General features: G+C 42.2%; 1 protein-coding gene across 1 annotated transcript in view; it reads right to left on the bottom strand.

The window, feature by feature from the left end:
- The window catches only part of DEPTOR (DEP domain containing MTOR interacting protein), a 77,876-nt gene extending 57,448 nt beyond the window's left edge, over nt 1-20,428 (bottom strand). The window contains exons 1-2 of the mRNA XM_053965507.1: nt 20,344-20,428; nt 20,091-20,186 (exon numbers count right to left, since the gene is read on the bottom strand). Of these exons, the coding sequence (XP_053821482.1) occupies nt 20,091-20,176 (86 nt within the window). The 5' untranslated portion in view covers nt 20,177-20,186; nt 20,344-20,428. The remainder of the gene's footprint in view (nt 1-20,090; nt 20,187-20,343) is intronic.
- Between the last annotated feature and the right edge of the window lie 3,904 nt (nt 20,429-24,332).

The following is a 24,332-nucleotide window of genomic DNA, read 5'->3' as shown; positions in this document are numbered from 1 at the left end:
CATCTTCAGGGCTCTTCTCTGGACCTGCTCCAACAGGTCAGTGTCCTTCCTGTGCTGAGGACCACACAGCTGGACACAGCACTCCAGTGGGGTCTCACCAGAGTGCAGCAGAGGGGCAGAACCAATTCCCTCAACCTGCTGTCCGCTATGCTTTGGATGAAACAATGTGTTTTTTAATGGAAGAACAAAACACCAGTGAAGAGATCACTTAAAATAGAAATCCCTATCAGAATTCACTAATTATTGAACAATACACACTGATGATGTAATTAGTCACAGCACAATGCATGTCCTGCCTCAGCATGCTCAACTGCTGCTGAGGAGTTCTGGCATGCTCATGGGTTACTGCTCATGTGTTACACCTTGCATAACACCCTTGGTTGCAGTGACTATCCCAGAGCACTGCCAGGCAGCACTCATTGAACCACTACAATTTTATCAAATTTGGGTAAACTGAACAAAACTGTATTAATTCCCTTGAAAATTAGCAGCTATATGCAGAGAGGCAAAGCCCTGCATGGTTTCTGCCATCTTAAAATTCTTTCACAAGTTTCGTGTATTTATGGAACTTCTATAGGAGAAGGATTTACTTATTTCCAAGGAAAACTAGTCATGATGTCCTCTGTGAGAAACATATGTGGACAAAAGAAGCATCTTGCCAAAGATAAGGACAATTCATGGTGGCCAAAGAGGACAGATTTTTCACACCTCTTCTCAAGGGACATCCTACATCCTCCACTGGTAGGTAGAATTGCCCCTTTCTGTTTGAAATAGAACAGTTCTGTATCCTCCCAGAGGTCAAAAGTTTGGTGATTCTAGCATAAGCATATGACCTGTCTACAGGATGGTAGATGGACATCTTACTAAAAGATCACATTTTCTAAAGTGTCTCAGTTACTTAGAAGCAGAAGTCCCACTGAAATTTAAAACTTAGAAGTCAGTTACACACCTGATTCGTTACAAAATACATGAGTATAAGGTGGCATTTGTGTATATATACACACCCAGTGAAAAACTACTAAAAATGTCCTTTACACTAAACTTTTGCACTGTCAGCAAAAAAATAAAATAGGTCAGTGAGGATATGAACTTTGTACACAGAAGCAATCGTGAAGGTACTCTGTGAATGCAGTGTGTGTTGCTGGGACAAGCATTTCCAGCTGGGCTTGCCAAGTCTCAGCTGAAGTGTCAGCATTTCACTGCTGCCTGTTCCTCTTTCTATTTATGCTTCAGCTCCGCAATCACTTCGTTCTGTTACTTGATATTCAAAGGAGCTAAATTACCCTTTAAAACATGGGGTCATACTGGAAATAGCATGAAGATATTTTTGTTTTGGTAGCTGTAGGAGAGCAGGAATTCTGCCATTTCAAATAAATTTAGAAAGAGTGTCTTCAAAGCAGCTCCTGATAACAGTTCTCATCACTGTGACAATCTCCCCTTTTTTGCCCACAGCCATGTATGTAGTCAAAGTGAGGAGATACCAGAACACAGAGCCATAAACCGTCTCTTGGTGCATTGCAGAGGAAATCCTAAAGCTTCCAAAGAAATGACAGTTCACCAGTGTCCCTGTGGCTTTAAATAAAATATTGTGGCTGCCTCTTTTATGAAGTCTTTTTTTTATATATTCAGAAAGTACTAAGGCCACTAAGCGTGCACCAAAGGTGCACAAGGACATCCCCAATACTCTTAGCATCTTACTAACACTGTCAGGGATCAAAGCAAACTCTGGGGAACAGACACAGACATTGCTCAGGGTCTGGGATGAAATCGACATGATGTCTCTCAGAGACTCTCTTTCAGCCCACAAATTCAGGCCAGAAATTCAGAGCCACAGCCTCCATAGTACCCTAGACTGCAGAAGAAATTAAATCTGTGTGTTTGTATTGATCTGTCATAAAACTAGAGATCCCTTATAAAACCTACAGAAGCTGTGAAGTGACTAATCTCCCTGCCTGCCAAGCCATTTCACTTGCATTTCAATTTAAAGTAAAATGTGTTCAAATATGGATAATATATCCAACTGCCTGTGCACTTGAACCTTGAGAGATTCTGTCTTGCTGGAATGCATAAAACTGGGTCTTATAAATAGGAAAACACAGAATACAGGCAAGTTTTTATTTCACCTGCCCCTAGTCATATAAGGAAAGTGGAAGCCTGCCTGTCTCAGTCAGGCTGCTCACTTTTTGGGCTGAAGCACTCAGAACTCAGCAAATCACAGCCCTCCCTCTCTAAATGGAAGTCAGACATAATTGTGCTTCTCACTCAGTTATGGATGAGCTGGGATGCACCATGGGACAAATGTATGCAGGTCAAAGTCTATGGGATACTACTGTGTGGATCCCCAAAAGAACCGATGTACTTTTTACTCAAAAACAAGCCATCCTTGCTAATATCAATCAACTATATCAATCAATAAACTTCATCAATCAATAAACTGTATCCAGATTAATTTTCTGTGTCTCCATTGCATGGATATTCTTAGGCTTACTAAATCAATGTGTACTGTGAGGATAATATTTTTGCAAGGATATTTTCCCAAATCTAAACTGAAGACCACCAAAATTTCAAAGTACAGACCAGAAACCATAGCAGAACTGTTATTACAGACATCCTGTGACTGGATTAACATGGTAATAAGCTCATCAGCTCTTGTTGACTTATGCAAAAATGCCTCTCAATAAAGGAATTATTTTATGGATAGCAAACTCAGGAAGATGCAATGAGGTCCCAAAGGAGGTCAGTGAAAATCAATTGAATTTGTGTCAGGGAATGCAGGCCTCTTATCTCAGTAACATGGCTGGAAGAAGAGAATGTTCCTTTGAAATGCTAAATGGGCTAAACAGGGAAAATACAAGTCAGAGAGCCCAAATTCTACTGCTACAGATATTCCTGCTAGCTACTGCCATTCAGGAACCTGGAGAGACAGACCAGCAGCTAGGAAATAGGATGCTCAACTACAGGCCTGCATCACTGGAGTCAAGAAGAGGGGCTGCACCAAGGACACAAACAGCTGTGGGTAGCAGAAAGCCCTGCTGTGTGAGAACTCCTCTCCTGGATGCATCTGGCATGCCAAGGGGATAGGGGAACCAAAAAATTTACGGGCTGAGGTCCCTTATGCAGCAAGGGTGACACCTCTTTTACCCAGAGAGCAAAGCTGACTTTAACCTTGGTAGGTACTTGCACTGTGTGCAGCAAGTTTCAGACCAGCTGAGAAACAAGAAACACCCATTGTTCTGCACATCTGGGGAAGAGCAGATCTGTAACACCCAGAACACAGCACAGTACTGAACAAGCCTGGAGTGCAAACAGTAAAAGGGATTGTTATGTGCCAGAGATAACCCAAGAAATCCATGGAAGAACTGAAATCAGTCAAGTGCCTAATCTTGAGCATAGTTTGGTATTTCTCCCTCCCTGTCAATAAGTGATAAATTGTTTTGCTGGGACATTATATGGGTAACTCTGAGCTCAAAGTCCTTCCAGGAATGATGGCTGTCAGCCTAAGAACCACAGACCTGCAGGAGATTTTCTCCCTGATATTCTGTGCTTCTCAGAGGAGCATCAGCTGTTTGGACTTCTTTCATTGGTCCTTGGCAACCCTGAACACAAGAATAAAAAATCTGCCTTCATCATTAACAAAGCACCATACTGCAGTAATATCTCAATTGCTTTTCACAATTGTTTTCCACTCCACACAAAACTCTTACCCAAATATTGTGTTGAATCATGACAGAATCATTAAGCATAAATATCCAGTAACTAACAGGTAAGATAATGAGTAATAAAATGCTTAGTGTTATGTACAATTGCTAACAAACTTGATTTTGTACTGGGGCTATGACTCAAAATTTTTTATTCACTTCCAAAAAATATGTAAATCCATCTTAAAATGAATAGAGATGAAATATTATTTCAATATACAATATGTTGTATTAAAACCATCAAACTTTGTTTATCTGTTCACATTTTAAATGAATAGCTTCCTTTCTTTCATGTTTATTATAACTGCATTTCTAGGATTTATCTTTATTTTGAAGGAAGCTGTGATAGCAGTAAGTGTAAAAGTACTCACTAGAAAAGGCAATTTGCATTGAATTACTTTAAATTAAACAAAAATCTGCCATGTTTTGACACTGATACATGCTTTTTTACCTCCTCCACCTGGCAACACCACAATATGCAGGATGCTACACTGACCAAAGACATGATTCAAGGGAGTTCTTTCCACTGTCTTCCAGAAGTCTATTGAAATTCAGTGGTTGACTACTAGACTGTAAAACAAAGCTGGAAAACTGCTGCAGATTTTTAAACACTGAAGGTAATGATCCATTTGACTGGATTGCCTCGAGGCAATTAAATTGTTAAAGGATGACCTTCACAGTTCATAAATAGACATGGAGGAACAGGTAAAACTATAAACTGTAAGGCTGTGCTCTAACAACAAAATGCTCTGCTGAAAACTGGGAACTCAGAGGCTAAAAGCAACAGAGTAAGAAATAGCTTAATATGCAGTAGTGAAACTTTCACTGGGTACAGGCTGAGACCATGAAAAAACCAAGAGGAACCAGACATTCTACAAACAGAGATGTTTCCAGAAATTATGGGAAAACCAGTTGCTTATGTCATTGTATCTGATACTACAGAACATCATCTAAGTACTGTGTTTTGTTCATGACATCTCATTCAAGAATGATCAGCTCAGAGAGATGCAATGATGTAGCTCTACTCTGGTATGAGAAGTGACGAGCCAGTCTCATGAGCAGAGAGAAAAAGATACCAGATTGGGAGTCTGGCCTTACCTAGACAAAAAGTGAGAAGAGCAGAATTGCTGTCTATAATCTTTAAGGAATGCTGAAGGATCCTAACGTAAGAATTAGACAAAATTTTGGAGAAAAGATTTAATTCTTTCTTAAGGCAAGAGTAATAATAATAAATATATCAAAGGATTATGTATTGTGAAAGTCTTCAGATGACCTTCCAGTCCTCTGGTTTATAATTACATGATTTACACTGCTATCTCCAAAAAACCTTGGGAATAGTGTAAGGTGGAAGAATATCAGAGGCTGACCTTTGAATGCACTATACCAGGATACAGCCTTTTTAAAGTCTGGTTCATGTCAGCAGCAAAAAAAGGAAAGTTCAAATGCTGCCTATATTCAGACACTTGCTGTTTATATCAAAGCTTTTATTACAAGTGTATATGCAGATATACAGACATTATTTGTGTGTTTGCCAAAGCTCAGGAGCTGTAAATACAAGAGATGTCCCCATTTTGTGAACATGCTTCCTTGTTTTTGCCACAAGGTGTTCCCTGGTTTCCATTTTTACTGTGCAAGCATCTAATAGTCCTTACCTGGCTGATTGGAAGGATGGGGATTTAACTGGCCAGCCAACACCAAACTATGGCATGTTTTCCTCCAGCATCTGAAGGAAACCTTTGTGGCATACAACCGTGTCAGGACAGAGCTGGGGATCTGCTGTGAGGAAACCCATCAGCTGGGTAGCAGCATGCATAGAGCATGCATTCACTTATCCTCTTGAGATCCAGACCACCAGGTTTGCAGGGACCTCCAGCCTCTAACGTGGGATCTTGTGAAGTTACTGCAAAGAACATGTCTATATAGTCATAGTCAGCTTGGTCTTAGCCTGGAATTTGTCTAATTTTATATAGTGGCGCAAAATTTTATTTTATTTATTGAAATAATATAGAGTATGTAATTATTAAAGTGAATAAATCAAAATAGGTTAGAAGTCTGAATCAAATGGTGTTACAGCATTTTTGAGTTCCCTTAAGTTGTCTTGTCTTTGAGAGTAAAATATAAGCCAGTATGACCTTTCCAGTCAGCTAGAGGCAACAAAGCAGCATAATCCTAATTAACATTCTGCTCATTTATACATTTTCTTCTTACAGAAAATCCTGTAACATTCAGTAAGTTCTCACTGACAAAAGAAAAAGAAAAAATAAACGACCATGTGCAGATGAAAAAATGAAAAATGTCTCGAAAATCTACTGACTGCCCCAGACTACACTGCGCTCCAAATGAATGCATGCCAATGGTAACGATGATTTTACTCAACAATTTTGCAACATAACACTACTGCATTTATTTTTTAAACACAGAAAATATTGCTCCCTGACACAAATGTTTTAATGGCAAAAAACGATCCTATCTGCTTTAAATCTCTATCTAGGTCATGCAAACACGTAACAGCAAGAATTATGGTATGCGAATTTAAGGGGATTATTTAAGGGGATGAAGTTGCTCACTGCCTAAATTCTGGTAGGCTAATGAAGAACTTCATCATTAGGGAAAAATCTATTATTAAAAATCATAGTTAAATACTGAATCTATTTAAAATATTTTCCTTTTGCAAAAATCTAGCCTGGAGATTGCTTTGTTTGATTAGTTCAGCATTTTTCTATGTCTCATATATTATGATGTGAACAGATACACAGCTGTGGCACAACCACTCTTTATGAATAGTTCCTTCTGTCCAGAAGTTATCAAGGATCTTGTCTTGTTTGATTAGGCCTTGTTAAAAGCTCACAAGCTTTGAGAAGATTAATATTACAGAAGCATTCTTCCTCTCCTCTTAAGATTAAATGGAAGTTTTGCTTTAAAGTAGTAAATAAATCCCTAAGGCGTCCAGAGAAGTTCTGCTGCTCTACTGAACAGCTTGCTCCCATTGCTGGGCCATGTGTTTGCCGTTTCTCCTTGTAAGCAATATTCTCTCTCCACACATGCAGAAAGCTCAATGAGCAGGTATTTATGCACTCTGATAATAAATTCAAAATGTGACTTCTTACTGCTTTAATAACTGACCCTAATTCACCAAGTAACAGCATCAGCTTTACACATTCATCAGCCCCAGTAGAATGCTGCTGGATTGAGATGATAACAACATGGTTAGGTTTATAGCATACCCCAAACATAGTCTTGGGCCTCAACTAGAATCCAAAACAAATGTTGCACAGACAGTTAGAGATAGACTTTAGATGGGCAACAGGACAAGAGGAGCTGAGTGGTTCAGGCCTGCACAGAGCCTTTACACAAACTCAGATATTCACCTATCACTGGTGTAAATGGCCCAACACTGTGTGTTAATCCAATTCATCACTTCAAGACCAGCCGTGACATTACCTGCCTGAAGAAAGGAAGGTCTGTTGGAGCTTGGCTATGGCTGCTCCTCAGATGGTTTGGACAACTACAGATGGGCAGACAGACCACAGGCACTTCCTGTTGCAGCTACCCAGGCACATGGAGCATGGCTAGAGCACGTGGCAAGGTTTAGTGCTTTATTTGTGCTGGCTATCAAAGCACAGTGCAGTGTTCATTAGGTCTTCATTTGAATGTAACCAAAACCAGTTGAATGAGAGAATCACAGAATCATAGAAATGTTTATGTTGGAAAATACTTTTAAGATCATCGAGTCGAACTCTTAAGCCTGGCAAGTCCACCACTAAACCAGGTTCCTAAGAGCCGTATCTTTTAAATTCCTCCAGGGATGATGACTCCACCACTTCCCTGGGCAGCCTGTTAGAGTGCTTGACAACCACTTCAGTGAAGAAAGTTTTCCTAATGTTCAATCTAAACCTCCTCTGATTCAACCTGAGGCCATTACTTCTTGTCCTATTGCTTGTCACCTGGGAGAAGAGACCAACCCACCCCAGCTTTCAGGGAGTTGTAATGATTGATGAGGTCTACCCTGAGCCTCGTTTTCTGCAGGCTAAACACACCCAGCTCCCTCAGCTGCTCCTCATCAGACTTGTGCTCCAGACCCTTCCCCAGTTCTGCTGCCCTTCTCTGGAAGTGCTCCAGCCCCTCAATGTCCTTGTAATGAGGGACCCAGAACTGGACACAGCACTCGAGGTGTGGCCTCATCAGTGCTGAGTACAGGGGAACAATTCCTGCCCAGGTCCTGCTGGCCACACTGTATCTGATCCAGGCCAGGATGCCATTGGCCTTCTTGGACACCTGGGCACACACTGGCTCATGTTCAGCAGCTGTTGACCAGCGCCCCCCGGTCCTTTTCCAATGGGCACCTTTCCAGCCACTCAACTCCAACTGGAGCATTGTATGGGGTTGAGAACAGAATGCAGGACCTGACACTTGGCCTTGTTGTATCTCATAAAATTGGCCTCAGTACACTGATCCATCCAGTCCAAACACCTCTGTAAAGCCCTCGTGCTCTCCAGCAGATCAACACTCCCACAAAACCTGGTATCACCTGCAAAGCTGCTGAGGGTGCCCTTGATTCCCTCATCCAGACTGTAGATAAAGATATGCAATATTTCAGTCCATATGTAAGTAGGCTGTGCAGATATGAACTGCTGAAATTGCAAAAGGCTTGTAGCCCCTGAAAACATGAAACCACTGATCAAGTGGCCAATGCCTTTCTGTGCCTTTTACTACAGGTTTTTCATTTTCTGAGAGGGAATACTGATATTTCACATAAAAAGATGTGCTGTGTAATTTTCAGCCGGCAAACAAAATTTCACAATTTCCACTCCACTTTAACTTTTCCATATCCACTATATGTTTAAATAGATTCTTCTCTCCATTTTTATTGTGCTTCTCCTGAACTGTTTATGCAATCCTTTGTTCCTCCTTTGGTCCTATAATATGTTTCCCAGGAGTACTGTTGTTACCGGCCCTATCTAAACTCAGATGTTCCGTATTCATCAGAGAAGCAACACAGGGTACAAACATATTTTGTGTGAAATCATGTAGGAAACACTGTTTCATCTGGTGTTGATTTACAGATTCAATCAAAAAAAGTAAGATGAAGTTATTAACACATTAGTTTGGAGCAGCTCTAGCCCCTCTGTAGCCCAACAAAGTGAATGCAAGCAATTATCTTTCAACCAGTGGTGCTTGATACAGTAGGCCCAAAGCATAGCACTTGGAAAAACTACCACTTTATAGAAAACTAAGAAGATTGGATTTTCCCCATGAGGAAATATTTTTAAAGGACCTAGGCCTTGCAACATTGAGATAAAGCACAATGGTATATATAGAAAGCAAAAATATCATTGTTTTGTATGTGTTGAAAGAAATATTATTTTTAAATAGGTGGCATAATGGTAGGACACAGGCTTGATATAAGCATGTGTTTGATTGCAGGACTACAGGATGAGACGTACCCCTCCAAGGGAAGAAAATTTTAATAGTCCAAATACCTTCCTCCCTCAATATGTGAATGAAAATCCTCCTTCCACAAGCAAAGTTGGAGCTGCAGGACTATGCACAGGAACCTGTGCACACAGTGTGCACACAAACAAACTCCCAAACTGGTCCTTCCTTTGTGCACAGTGTGAGGGTATCCGAGAGTGTCATGCAGGCAGTGGGAAAGAGGAGCAGGTGGCTGGCCCTGAGATTACTGTTCCTCCTGTAATGCCAACACGGCACAGCCAGCAGCATTTCTGGCACCGTGACCTACTGGCCCCACAACACATATTACTCTCTACACTGTCTCCAATCTTTTCCCTATTCTTACTCTTCAAGGGTTGCTATAAAACCAGCATGTCCCAAATATGTGTGCTTTGGTTTCTGTACCCCAAGTTCTTGAGACATGAATCTACAGATCACAAACATCTTGGAAAGAAATCTGGTCGAGGGAAGAGTTGTAATGTTGGCATTTGATGAATCTCACATGACCTGAGGTAAAATCCTAGCCTAACTTAAGACATTGAGGTCAAGGGAGTCAGGTTGTCACCTTTACATCTTCCTGAAAATCTCAGTTGAAACAGAGAGATTTCAAAAGTTCTTGGGATTCATTTGGAAATGGATACATTTCTCATCCTTAAATTTGCTTGAAAAGCTGGACAATGTGAGAGCAGTGGTACAAACTAACCCAGCTGATTTTGCACTGGAGTAGGTTAGGAGGCATTCTGAGAAGCCTGCCCATCAGTGTCACTGAGTGGATAATTTTCTCTTTACCAGCCAGTAACAAAAAGCTGATAATATCAGCCATCACAGCTTAAAGAAGACAATATGCTATGCCTTCATAAAATATTCAGTTGGAAGGGATCTCTGGAGGTCATCTGGTCCAACCTATACTGAAAGCATAACCAGTTAGTACAAGTTGCTCAGGGTCATGTCCAGGCAAGATTTTAATATGTCAGAGCTTCTCTGGACTCCTATTCCAGTTTTTTACTTAGCCTCACAGACAATAATTCTTTCTAAATATCTAATTAGAAAGTCCCTTGCAAATTTTGACTACTGCCTCTTGTACTATTCCTGTGCACTTTAGAAGATTCTCTCCCCTTTTGTCTCCCCATTGTCTCATTTTAGTAGTTGCAACCAGAAGAATCTCCCAGGCCTTTCTTCTCTAGACTGAGCAGACCCAGCCCTCAGCACCTCCTTGTATATCATATGCCCTGACCCAACCCCAGCCTGAGAGGCAGCCCTCCTCGGGGCTTGAGTCTTGTAGGAAGACAACTTTTTGCAGTCTATTTTAGAGTTGCATAATTTTTCTTAAATTAAAGATAAATAAATAATGTGTATTAAAATAAAATAAAGCATATTAAAATAAAATAAAGCTTTTAATAAACCTTATTTTATTTCTTTTGTTCAGTGTGTTTTAAGAGCCCATTTTCATCCCTTGTCTAATTAGACATGTAGTAACATGATACCAATGGCTCCTATTATGGACCCATTTTTCTTGTCACTGAGATCTACTTATTAACCTCATTTAATCTCACCTATTTCTAACATTTCCCAAAAGACTTGAAAGGTGTGAGTTTGTCTAACATGCTAAGAGTTTTGAAAATAATTGTCCAAGGCAAGTCTTTAAGACACTCTCAAAATGGTATTTGTACAATGTCTTTTGTGATTTATACATGATAATTCTACTTTCAGCTTCTTCCCGTGACAATCTCCCTCTGTTTGCACTGAACAACCAGCTAAATAGCAGTTTAAGCTAAGAGTTACTTTTTCTACATCTTAGTAAAAATAAATTAATTTCAACTAGAGGAAAGTGTAAGTTAATTATATCCTGAGCATCAGGAAACAATTAACAGCTTTCTATTATATCACCCTAATTTCCAAGCTATACAATTATGTGCTACTGAAGAAAAGGATGTATGATTATCAAGACAAGGATCTTTTCAGAAAAAAATGAAAGGAAATTGTTCCACTGCTGACAATCAGTGCTATAAATAATGCCTAGCTAATATCTTTTCAAAAGTAATTTCCATTATTTGCAATCCTAACTTTGAGTGATGTGTTGGCTGTGTGTTGTCAGATTCTCCTTCCAGAGAGGATGAGCATAAATGTTGGACTGATTCCTCAGATAAACCCTCAAAAATTCAGCTTCCTATGAATATTTTGCAATACTCATTGGAATTAAATAAAAAAATCATTGTTTTTACTAACCATATTGTAATTATGTCTTGCATTCGCTTTGCCTCTTAAATCAGGGCCAAGACTGGCTTGTACAAACACAAAGGGACAGGCAGGCCTGCTTTAAGCAGCCACAATGCCTTGAAGACACAAGTCACAATGCGAAGAGCAACAGACACGACATACAAACACTTCTTTTTAACTGCCAATAAACCCATTTGGCCCAATAGGCAGGTGAGAGGTGCAGACACAGACCCACAGAGCTGGGTTGTACAGCTGTTCAGCTGGACACTAACAGAAACACTACAAAAAAAAACACCCAACAGTACTTAGTGTGAGAAGCAAGGAAGCAAACCCACACAAACCTCCGTAACATGCAGTCAAAGGCTATTGTGCTGGATGGCCACTGTATTGCTGGGGGTGGGAGAATCTTCCCAAACCAGGCACAGCATATAAGATTCATACAGGATAAATGTAATAGTCCTGCATCAGCAGAACTTTGGTCTCTGCAGATTCCTTGTGCAGATTCCTTGTGTCCCTTTCAGGACAGCTATAACACTCCACCAGAAAGTTTAAGTTCTGTTTCAAGCTCTCCTTCCCTATTACTTTCCACCTCAAGTCTTCTATGCACTGTCCTCAACAAACATGATCTTGTTTGAATCTTATCTAGCATTACAGCTTGGAAATATAGCTGCCACAGCTCTTGAGAAGAATAACAGTGTCCATCTCCCAGATTCCTTCCACTGCCTTCTCCTCTTCTGTCACACCAAAAAGTATTACCATAATTGACTTTCAAGCTCCCATCTTTGCTATCACCATCTCTTAGGCTTTTGCGCTGATCAGCCATTTAGTAACAGTTTGTCATTTGATTTTTTACCTTCAAGTGAGCATCTCTGTGCTTGCTGCCTTAATAGAGACAGCAACTCCACACAAACAGCCACAGATCCATTTGGATGGAGTCACCCAAATCTTGTCTAGCACTGCTATGATCTCTACCAAAAACCTGACATGTAAATGAGGGTCAAGCAGGGCAAGAACAGGGGTGAGAAGGGGCTCCTGGACTGACAGAGCTGTACTTTTAACTTTAAGAACTGATTCCCTGAGAAGACAATCTCTCTGTGGGGTCCCCATCCCCCAACCTCAGGCCAGCTGATCTTAGCCTTTACATGGTCGTTGGTGCTGGTTTGACAGGCTGATACCCTGGCCAAGCCCCCCAGACTGTTCACCATGGGCTCAGACATGCACCAATGCAGTGCACCAGCCATGCAGCAGAAGCCCCAGTCCAAGGGAATTGGGCCACTCCTTTCTGCAGCAGTAGCCAGACAGATAGAATCAACAGTCCTGTAAAACCCACAGCATGACCTTCCCCTGGCTCCTCACAGAAACCAGAAAACTCTCATCTGTCTGCAAATCCCTGTGACACAGCTGTGGTCGCCCATGTACCCAACTACACAATTGCAAGGAAATGGAGAATTACACCCTTGTGATGTGAAAACATGCTTCTATATTCATTCTGAATTAGTAAGTGCAATCAGAAACACTTTTTAATTATTTGCAACTGCACCTTTGAGGTCTGAATGCATTTACTAGATTGAGGCACTGTTAAGACGCAAACTATGAAAACTGTAGAAGGCTGATAATTAAGGTCAGGGTTGCCTTCTGAAGCAGTGCTGTCACACTGGTGATAAGCTGGGCATGCAAATTGCACAGTACAAATTTCAAAACATATGAAATGTCAGTATTTGAACGTCCATTCATGTACAATACTGTGACAAGAGTGCAGAAGTAAAGGTAAAAGCCTTGGAAAAAAAAAAAAACAAAACATTGTCAAACTTAGTCTCTGTTCCTGTCCAATAACAGCATGTACACTGGGCATTTTAAACTCAACACCATTTTTACAATGTCTTCTACTGGAGTCTGAAATTTTTTAATGGGAATTCAGCAAATTAAGCCCTGAGGGAGTGGTCAGGCAAACTCAGCAGTGGCTGCTGCCACCATTCCCTCTCCCATGTACTTGACCATGTATTCCCACTCTCTCCTTCACCCCAGTGTTGGCACTGGTCTGACATCATGCTGAAACTGTTTAGAAAGTTAATATTTTCTTATTTGGCTTCAGCTGCTTCAGTTCCCTGAACTTCTAATTCCAGACAAACACCAGTGCGAAGTGCAAGGGAAGTGATAAGAGTGGGGCAGTAGCAGCCTGCAGTTGGATCTGCTCTATCAGTAAACCACAGCCTCAAACCATACATGGGGAAAGCCAGGACCCATTTCTCCCCCTGAACTTCTTCAGAGAAAGCTTTTTTGTGGTCATGTGGTAAATTGGTTTGTAACACTGACCCAACTGAAATACCAGCCTTCCAAAAGCTCTGTTAATCACTCCCCACTGCAGGTCACTATATGGTGATGGTTCAGAGGGGCTTAAGCCAGTTCAAAGAACTGGGAAACAGAGAGGAGGGAACCAGAAGGCAAGAATACCTATTTAATTCCAGTGGTTTATACATTAAAATAGTTTAAAATATATGGTTTACATGTCCTGATCTTGCTTAAGAATAAAACCAACAACCTATGATTAACACATGAAATGCAACCTTCCCTCAAAAAATCCCAGTGGTTCTGCTGAAACTTCAAGCTTTACACTTCTGTCTTTATTAACCTTCAGAGCTTCAGCACAGTTCTCCTTCAAAGACCAGATACACAAACCAAACCTGATTAGCTCTTGCTTCTTCCCCAGCCTTTGATCCCCTTTGCCAGCTCTTCATCAGTTTAACCTCTTCACACTTAAATTTATTCTGAGGAGATGACTGGCCTTGAACACAGGAAAAAAGTATCTTTGAGTTAGCAAAAGGACTTACACAAGTCTGCTCTGCCAGGATGCCTGCCAATCTCTGCTAACCTGAGACAAAAGTTAATGATTGACTCCATCTGGAATGGAATACATAAAATATACAGCACAAACCACTCATACAACATTTGCCTTCTTATGTACATAGTGAAAGAACGATCACTATTTGCACATGCGTTGTTAACTACTTGATCTCTGAGCTTCACTTGAGGAAAGCTGCTGAGGGCAGCAATGGAATTATTAAAAGGCATAGCTACAAGGAAAGAAATAAGGAAATAAAGCCTTGCATCTTCATTTCTACAAATGTTGAATAGCCCAGATTGTACTGAAGGACATGAGAAATTGGAATTCCTGGCCCAGGAATCTAATATATACATATACAAATGGGGTTTGTCATTCAAATTAGTACCAACAGGCAAGATTGAAACACATGAAAGGACAAAGAATCAAAGACTCTAGGAAAAATGACCATATAAATTTAAGAAACACTTTTTTTGTAAAATGTAAATAATTTATAGTAATAAAAATATGTAATTGAAATTGTTGTGATAGAGTAGAGTTAGTGGGAAACCTGATTTCAGAACACTTCATTTTGCAGCTTTACCAACCTTCACTTTTGACATCTTTTCTTTCAATGCATCACTCTGGTGAAACCTCACAAAGAAAAAAGACAATTTTTTTGGTTGCTTGATTCTGGAAAACAAATTGATGGAAGTGAAATTATTTGTACAGAGAGTTCTGGAGGAGTCTGTTCCACAGAGATCTGATGATATAATCTCTGTGTTCTATCCACACTGAAGAAGTGAGCCTACAAGGGTCTTCTCAAGTGAGACAACTGAAAACTACTTTTTTCAGGGTTAGTTTTGAACCCAATCAGCGCTTGAGAAATGCAACCACTGGTGAAAAACTAAGGAAGTTGCAAGAAAAGTGTTCAGGGGTAGAAAAACAATCATTCCCTGAGGAGGAAGTACAAAATTGGATTGTCTCTAATAGGCAGATTACAAAATCTCATTTTAAGAAAATCTGTCAGTTCTTCAAATGGCACAAATGTTTGTTTAAGATCTAGGGATGTGACTTGAGAATAAGTGACCTCTAGACAATTATATATCTTAAAATCCTTTTAGAGTCTAAGCTTACACCAGAGTCTTAACACCCTTTCAAACACAGTGATAGCACTGAATAAATTCTGTAACTGTACAGTTTGTATAATCCTGTATCATAGCAATACATTAACACTAAGGGTTTTTTGATATCATTGCTCTAGAAACTATCACTGTCATGTGCCATGGGCTTTCTACACCTTAGAGTGCTAATGAACTTTTCAATCCTACCCCCATGCAAAAAAATGTTGACTGTTTATTGCTTAGAACAAGAAAAAAGTTATGAACCTGTAGGTGCTGCCACCCTTCAGAAGTTAATGACTCTGAAAGTTATGCACTCAAATATGGCTTCTGAAATTGACAAGGTTCCTGAAGTAAAGTGGAAGACAAGTGAAACTTTTTGTCTTACAGCTTCAAAATGTGTAGCTGTTTATCATGTAAAACCTTTAATTCTGCGAATCAAAACTCGTACACCAACTCTGACAAAATGGGAAATAAATTTCTGTTGAAACTTTTGTCTCTTCCAAAAGAAAGAAAAATCTCTAAGAAACATGCTTCATATTTCTCTAAGTAGAAAGAAAGACAAAGCTGATTATAAAAACTATTCTATCAAAATCACTGCCTCATCTAGAGAAGCGTGCATAAATAAAACAGATTTATTTACCCAACTATTTAACAGAAGTGTGGATAGGGAAAGATGTAGTTTCTTGTGAAAGCTGGTGACAAAGAGGAATCCAAAAGTCTGCAGAAACATTAAACATCATTGAAATTACACCTACTACAGAGAACTGCACACCATATACAATGGCACTAATAGGTGTTTAAATATTGCTGCTCAGTCGACTGAAGCCTGAGGATTCCTGAATTACTAGGCACATTTTCTGCAAGAAATGAGGGACTCTTGGGAGATACACAAGATTTTGGTGACAATCTGGCATCAAGAAACAATTAGCAGATGAGGAGGTTTCAGACAACCTTACCTTGGAAGACAGGCAACCAGCATCTATAACAAAACATGCCCTTTGAAACTGCTTTTGGTTGCCAGAGGGCAAGATCAGCTCTCTCCAAGTCAGTGCTCAAACCCAGACATAATACTTTAATCCTTCTGCCAAACAGTGCTGAAATGAGCACAACCTGTTGCCTTCAGTCGTGAGGGAAATGAGCTTGGAATTACTCTGCTTCTGATAAAATTCTTAACAACTTCAGCAGTGCCGTTATTAAGCTTCCAACAATGACTGTGAATTTTACACCTTCCTTCAGGCACTCCCAGCAAGGCCAAGGAAGCTCAGGGACATTCAGTTCCCCAGGGCTGTCAGTACCAGGCACAGATTTGCAGGCAGGGATGTAGCAGGGTGGAGGCCTCCAAGGGCTCTCCCACTCCTGAGGAATCTGAAGGTCCCGTGATCATCTGAAGGTCCCAAACATTTTAAGGGCAGTGCTGTTGCAACCTTCTGAGATGAGAGAGCTCACCACTCAACAGCTGTAGGGTGTCTGCAGCAGAAAAAAGGGAAGAGCTGAGATTTTGGGTGGCTGGAGCTGTGAGGCAGCCAGAGCCTGCAGTTTGGCCCTGCAGGACCATCGATGCCAAAGCTTACAGCCAGGTCGTGCCCAGCTCAGCTTTCACCCTGCTCTTGCAAATCTCTTGCACGGCAACAGAAGCTGCCAAAGGGTCTGTGCTGGTGTGTCACACTGCTGAAATCTTCATCTTTCCTTCACAGCTGTCAGCTTAATAATTTAAAGGCTCGTCAAGAGCTGAACTTCTAAGTCCTCACTTTAAAAGATATGTTTCTATTAACCAAAAGTAAGAGGCATTTGCTCAGACAGCTACTGGGTATAGAGGCAAAGGACACTACTGGATATAAAAATTTACATCTGTCTAACATACATGTTATCTAACATACAGCTCTCATTTTTTTTTCCATAAATCACCCCACCCATGGGCCAGGATTTACGTCACAGCTGTGCCAGCAGCCAAGTTCCTGGGTGCTAGCTGACATTGCACACATCAGGGCAGAGGCTCCTGACCTTGCAAAGGCAAAACACACATCACAAGCAACCAAGAGACAGGAACAAGGAGAAGGATAAAATTCTTTGTCCTACTCCTTTCCCTCCCCCAGCCACTGTGCACTTGTCTAGGGAGTGAAAGAGGGCATAGGGCTTCCATTCCCACCACAGGCACTGCCAGTGTGCAAAGCCAGGCTTGCCAAGGTGCTGCTCAGACAACTTTGACCCTCACTGCATCAGATCCCTGCCAGAGAGGGACAGACCTGCAACAGCCTATGGGAATGAGAGCTGTGAGGCAACTCTTGAGGCCGGAGCAAGACAGGCACCAGGAACTTCGAAAGGAATTTAAATCAAGCAGCTCTGGTAAGTATTTGAGTTTAGACACACATGCTGTTTGGTCTAGTACAAGAGTGCTTTAAATACCTCCACTTGGTTGGGTTTGTGTAAGTTACACCATGCTCACAGTTTCATTTTACACTTTTACTCCTCAGTTATGTGCTCATCTTGCATGCACTTTCACCCAAATACACACATAATCACCTGTCTGGCTGCATCAATCCCACTGGGGAATCTTGCAGTTGTAAGCATCCCTAAGAATAGAGTACAGTATGCTGTCTTGACTGCACGTGTGTGCTGGTTTTCTATCATCTGTTTGCCTGCCCCAAAGGCTGCTGATATAAACTGCCTTTGATCCTGAAAACACTCCACATTTTCATTTTGCATTACCAATTATACGCTTATCTTGGACAGGAAAAGGGAAACTTTAAATGCAGGGTTGGCAAAAACTTGTCTGCCAGCCATTCTTCTATCACTTATTTGTGGCTTTTACTGCCTGGAAAACTGAAGAATACAAATCCTTTGCACAGAATATCCCAACAGAGAAACAGAATGAAGTTAAGAAAAAATTGGGGGGAAGCAGACAATTTTGGGTGCAGTTTCACAATACAGTTCCAGCTGATCCAATAGCTCACTGCTATCCAAACGGAAATTATGTGTCTTCTCCACCACATCCACTTCTTCCTCCTGGTTCCACATTCCCAACACCTATTTTCTGTGGCTTCTGGAAGTCAGCAGATTAGAAAATTAATCTACACACCAAATCACCACATTGGGTCTACTTTCAAGAGGTCCAAGAAGTTACCTGAGCAGGCACAAAGAGGAGGTGGGACTACACTGCTGGGTAGTAGGAAAAGGGCCAGAAGAAGAGCAGATCTCCCTGTTCAGCAGCAGCCAGACATTATGCACATTGACTTGTTCATGAACTCCCAGTCCAAGCAGATCTAAGCCACTTCTTATAGATTCATGAAGGAATGTCCATAGGTAACTTCACAGGATAGGCAATAATTATTTTGTATCTGCAAATCATCTTGCCCAAAAAGATGACTGTGTTTCAATACCTTAATAAATAAAATGACAAATGTAATTCTTGATAACAACACTGATGAGCTGATTCTAGGAGCCTGATTTGATGACATTTCCCCAGTTTCTCCTTTGGGAAAGATTGCAAAGCTTTTGCTTTTACATTTAACTATGAGGTATACAGAAAGATTAATGTGATCCTTACAGAAATTTTGTATTAGCCTGAAATCTTCAACTTTCAGTAATATAAATTAGGAACAACAGAAATCTTATCTGACACTTGGATGCTCAACTCTGCACCAAATCCACCATGCAGGACCTGTGCCAGTGTACTCTGTCAGCCTGAAGGCTACTTTGAAGCAAAAGTTCAAGCTTGAAGGAGGCACTGGTGTGTACTGCAGCCAGATCACCAAAATAACATTTCCTTGCCAAACAGGAGTATCACTGGTGTGCATCACAAAGTGGCACTTCTCCTTACTTCATGGATGCAAACAGTAACAGCATCTGTACTAGCAGCAATGATGGCATCTGCCAAAGCAGGGAACATTTCTATCACTTTTCAGTGTTTGTCTGGCATCTGAGAAAAAAGTTTTTTAAAAATTCAAGAAAAACTACTGGGAAAATATTTTTACTATCCATTTCTAGTTACTTATATAACACATTATAGTGAGATTTTTCTTCCTGAATCACAAGATGGTCCATCACCAAATCGACATTATTAAAATTACTTTTTCTTCTCTGTACTGTATAGGTACAGCTGACATACACAGCCAGCATACACCACAGAATTAAAAATTAACTGAGACAGGCATTTTTGTTCAAGACTCCTGTGCTGCTCACAACTCCAGTCACACAGCACTGTTAATTGCTGCTGGCACTGACAGTAGGGATCCCCTTCCATCTGCTGGGACCAGCTGATGCAAAATAAAAACAGTCCCTTGGAGTGAGGCGCAGCTCTGCGGGGTCAGTGCCCGGCGCCGCTGCCAGTGCCGGCCGGGCTGTGCGGGAGCGCTGCCCTGCGCTCGCCTTGGCTCTCCATGGGGTGCTGAGACCCTTTATCTCTTACGGTTTCTTTGTGGTTTTTTATCTTTAAAGACGCCGCTCTCCTGCAGCGTTTGATGCCTTTAGTGACGCAGCAGCCTCTCCCCAGCCGCCTCGTGTTCCACGCACGAGCAGAGGTGCCCGCGGCAGAAGCCCCCCGTGCGCTGCTTCACCTCCCCGGGCTCGCAGCGCCGGCTGCGGCCCCTCGTCCTCGTCGCTGCCGAAAGCGGGGCCGGAGCCGGGGGCCGCGATGGAAGCAGGGCAGGTGCTCCGGTGCAAAGAAAGTCCGCGGGGACAGACCCTCGCCCTCCGCCTCCCAAACCTCCCCCTCCCGCCGTCAGCGGGGCTGCTGCCGACCCCGGGTACGCGTCCCCGGCAAAGCGGGAGGAAGGCACCGCTTACCGGAGCTGCTCGCCGGTGAGCAGGACCTCGGCCATGTGCTCCAGCTCCGCCGCTTTCTGCTGCATGCTGCTCATGCCCTCCTCCATCGCCGCCGACCTGCGGGCACGGCACCGCCGGGTGAGGGGGGACCGGGACTCGCCGTCCCCCGGCCGCGCTGCCCCCGCCGGCAGCTCCGGGGCGCCTCCCGCCCGTCTCCGGAGCTCTTCGCGGGGGTGGCGGGCAGCGACAGCTACGTCCTGCCGCTCCGGCTCACCTGAGCGCCTCAGGTCACTTTTCCCCACAGCAGGCTCGGATCCCTCCCGCCGCTTCCCGTGTTATTGTGTCACTGGCAGGCGGAGAAACACATGGCTGCAGCCGCCGCGCCGCAGCCGGGCTCGCCGAGGCAGCAGCGGCCCCCCCCGGCTGTCACACGGCAGGGTCGGCGCTGCCCCCACGGGAAGGGGCCGGCTCCCCGCCGGGGGCTGCGAGCCAAGCGGCTGCTGCCGCTGGCCTCCCCGCCAGCCCCGGCCCGGGAGGCAGAAAGCGGCCGCGCACGGGGGAGCGCAGCGCTCTATGCCCGTGGCTCCTTCCCGCGGGTGCAAAGTCCTGCGTCCTCCCTTCAGCGCGGGGCTGCCGGGAGAACGGGCTGCTCGGAGGAGCAATGAGCGCGGGAGAAGCGGATCCGACTGCGCGGGAGGAGATGCGACTGCTGCCCGACCAGGTAGTGCGGGCTGCGCCTTGGCAGTGATCCTTGGAGATGCAGCGCGGGGCAAGAAGTAGAAAGGGAGCTGCTGATCTGGTGTTTCAACCTCAAAAACTGTTACTTGCCCTCCTCCTGTCCACATTTCTGCTTATCTGCCACCCAGGCTCCAAACCCTGGTCCCCTGCTCACATCAACTCTTTGTCTCCAGGGACAGAGGATGCAGAATTCTTGAGGGCAGAGGGACATTTTGTCTAGGAAACGGGAAATAAATTGCAAGGTCATGAACACTGTCAACATTTTTGATGGGGGAAAAAAATTCGCCCTTTTCCTTAAAAAAGTCCAGGAGGAGGTGTCTTCTGCAGTGGTCCTACCATGGTTTTCATTTGCAAACACATGCAATACCTTGACTGACTACTCATTGCCTGTATATCTGTCTGCTCATCCTCTGTGTGCATGGAAATTGTGTCTGCTAAAGTTCTTGCAATACTGTCATCGATTCAGAACCAAAATGATAGAACCACAAGAAAAACTAAGAAGGAATCAAGTGAACCTAGTAGTAATGAGAGTGCAGACAATGGGAAGAAGGTGTTGTTTGCATCGCCTATAGTAGCATTGTGGCATTTATTACCAAAGGTGGCTCTGGATGTAAAAGAATGGACTTGTAACAAAGGAGAAAAGCACTTGGAAAAGAAATCTGCATAGGGTTGCTAAGCAGACAGCAGCCACATCCAGATCAGGAAATTCTCTGTTCTAAAAATAATGGTTTCACAAGGCAAGCACTTGTGTGACATTTCATATGTGCTTTCCCTGCTGCTCCCTCCACATCTGTTTATAGCCACTGAGATGAACACAGGAGTAGATGGACCTTTGGTTCAATCCAGTAGAGTCCTTTTAGTGAGCACCTTTGTGGGTCTCCAAGAGCACTAGATGTCCATGAATGGCAAAGGGAGAAAAACACAACCTGCCTTCATTTCATTTGGGCCAGAGAGAGGGACACCTTAGGACTGTAAGCACTACAGCTTGAGATTACTTTCTGTAAATTTGGAAGACATGCATTTAACCTGAGTACTTGCAAACAGCCTCTAATTTCAGTCATACTGCAAGCATACAAAGTACAGATTCACAGAGCTGGAAACAAAAAGAGAATTGAAACAACCATCTCATCTGACCTTATCTTTAAGACAAAGAATGTACACAACAATTTTTATCAAGCACTTTACCACATGACTGAAAGAAAGACAATTTCAAGAGAATTGTACATTGCACACCATTTCTGGGTAAATCCTTGGCTCTATCACCTGGGTTTGGCTGATTTCATCCATTCCCTGCTGCTAAAAGGAGATACACTGTTCTTCCACGCTCTAGCAACACAATCTGCAATGTATCTTGTTAGTTTTCCCACTTTCAGGTTCTCTGCTTGCTGCAATTCAATTTACTAAACAGGCAGAAGAGTAACAGAAAGTGGAGAACCTTCTTCTGAGCTAGCAAGCAGAGCTGTGCAGATGGTTGCAGGGTGCAATGAGTGCCAGAGCTGACACCAAGGTAGAGTGGGCCTTAGCAGCTTGAAACAGGAACAAAAGAGGAGGAAGAGGGAGAAGAAGCTGTCTTCATGCAGTGACAAAGTATCGTGACAGGGTGCTTGTGGAACTGCAGCCTGAAATCCATATCCTTCCCTGTGCAGTTTTGCAACTTGCAAAATGCAGGCCAGTGCAAATTCCTGTACTGGATTATTTAATGATTACAGAATTTCATGTTGGCCTTTGCACACTGATATCCCATTTGTAATTTGTTCCACATGTTCGCACTGAAATTTCTTACAGCTACAGTTATCCTGAGAGGAGGGAATTGGCTATCAGTCACTCCAAGCCTGTCGTCCCGCAAAAAAGGGTAATGACATAACCTTGAAGGGTCACGTTGCAGGCAAGAGCCTGCAAAAAGCCGCACAAAATAACCTGGTAGGATGTTTGCAACTTGTTTTCAGATACAGGATCAATTTTAGAAGTTGGTGCCTATTTTAGATATGAATAACTGAGTTTTACTTTAGCATGGCTGAAGTTAAGTGAGATGGAGGTAGCTTGCCACCAGTAAGGTATTCCTCAGCCAAAAGCATGACAGATCTTTTAGCTGGAGCCCTGGGACACTTCAAAACTCATCCTCCACAACATCAGGAGAATAACAAAAGCTGAATAAGTCTGCTAGAGAGTTGGTATCGCAGGTGTGAGGGGTAGCTCAAGTGTCTTCCAGTGACTTTTGATGACATTAGAGGCTCTCTGGCATGCAGGGAGGTATAAGGTGGTACACCTGAACCAGCAAGGTCACCATGTTCTGTGGAACCTCATGCATGAATAGGCACATTGTATTAGAGTTCTGGGTTTAGAACACATGTTCGTAAGTTGTATAAACTTTCTTATCTCATTTAGTAAATGCCCAAATGGTGAAACACTAGATGTTTACATAATGAAATACAAATATTGCTTTCACTGCTTTGAAGACTGTTGTATCTGTGGCCTACATTTTGACTCGATAAATTGATCTGTTAATTTGATAAATTAATTCTTTAGTCTCACTAGTCAATTTTCTGCAAGCTTATTTTAAGACAAGACATCCTCATGAAAGAATTACAGGTATTCATGTCTATACTTCTCATTACTCCTACAGCATTGCTCTTAAGTCCCATATAAAATTGTTTGGTTTTCCCTTGCTGGGATGACTAGAACTTTTTAAACAGGAAAATGACATAGATGCAAAAGATGGTGAAGCACTTTAGGGACAAAAGGCATTAGCAGATAAGTTGTTGGATGGTTGTGGGGTTTTTTTCCCTAACATCTTTTGTATAAGAGACAGCATTATGTAAACATGAAATTTAAAAATACTCGCTCACTCTCTTTGCTGAGAAAAGACAAGTACAAAATGGTTTTTGGCTTTTAAGTTGACCTTTTATCTAAGTAGCTCTTGCAACACTCATGGAAAATGAGTGTGCAAGTTTTTTCCTATATTCCCATGCTTACTTGAAAAGAGAGCTCCCTTGTCTTTGTGTTTCAACTGGTTGACTTCCTTAGCACTAGAGGCCTGGGAAGGGGCACCATAGGAACTACCAGGTATTGTCCAACCTCTCCTCCTCTTTTCAGGCTATGTACAATAGTGTTTCCCATACATGGAAGTGCACAGATTACATTCATTGCTGCTCTAAGTTTGAATCATTTAAGTTGTCTGATAGGAACTGGTCATAAGAATCAGTGCTTGTGTGATTCAAAGAATACATCTGGCCAAGCTAATTTTAGTCCTGTGATAAACCACAGGAAAGTTAGTAAGTTTTCAAAAACAAAAAACAAAAAAAAAAAAAAAAAACAAAAAAAAACACAAACAAACAAATAAATAAACAAAAACTCCCAAAAACAAGGATATGTGTTAAACTTCTCTTTTTCTATTCTTACATCCAAATTCTTGCAAAAGCCTCCATGATGAGATAAAAGAAGGAATTTTTCATAGTCTGTCCAACTTTTCAGCACTAGAGTGAGAATCATATCTGTTTATATTCCTATATTTAATGTGCTACTGAC

Source organism: Vidua chalybeata, chromosome 1 (genome assembly GCF_026979565.1).
Source record: "Vidua chalybeata isolate OUT-0048 chromosome 1, bVidCha1 merged haplotype, whole genome shotgun sequence".
NCBI lineage: Eukaryota > Metazoa > Chordata > Aves > Passeriformes > Viduidae > Vidua > Vidua chalybeata.
Note: the sequence above shows the minus strand (reverse complement) of the source record. Positions and strands in the feature narration are given on the sequence as shown.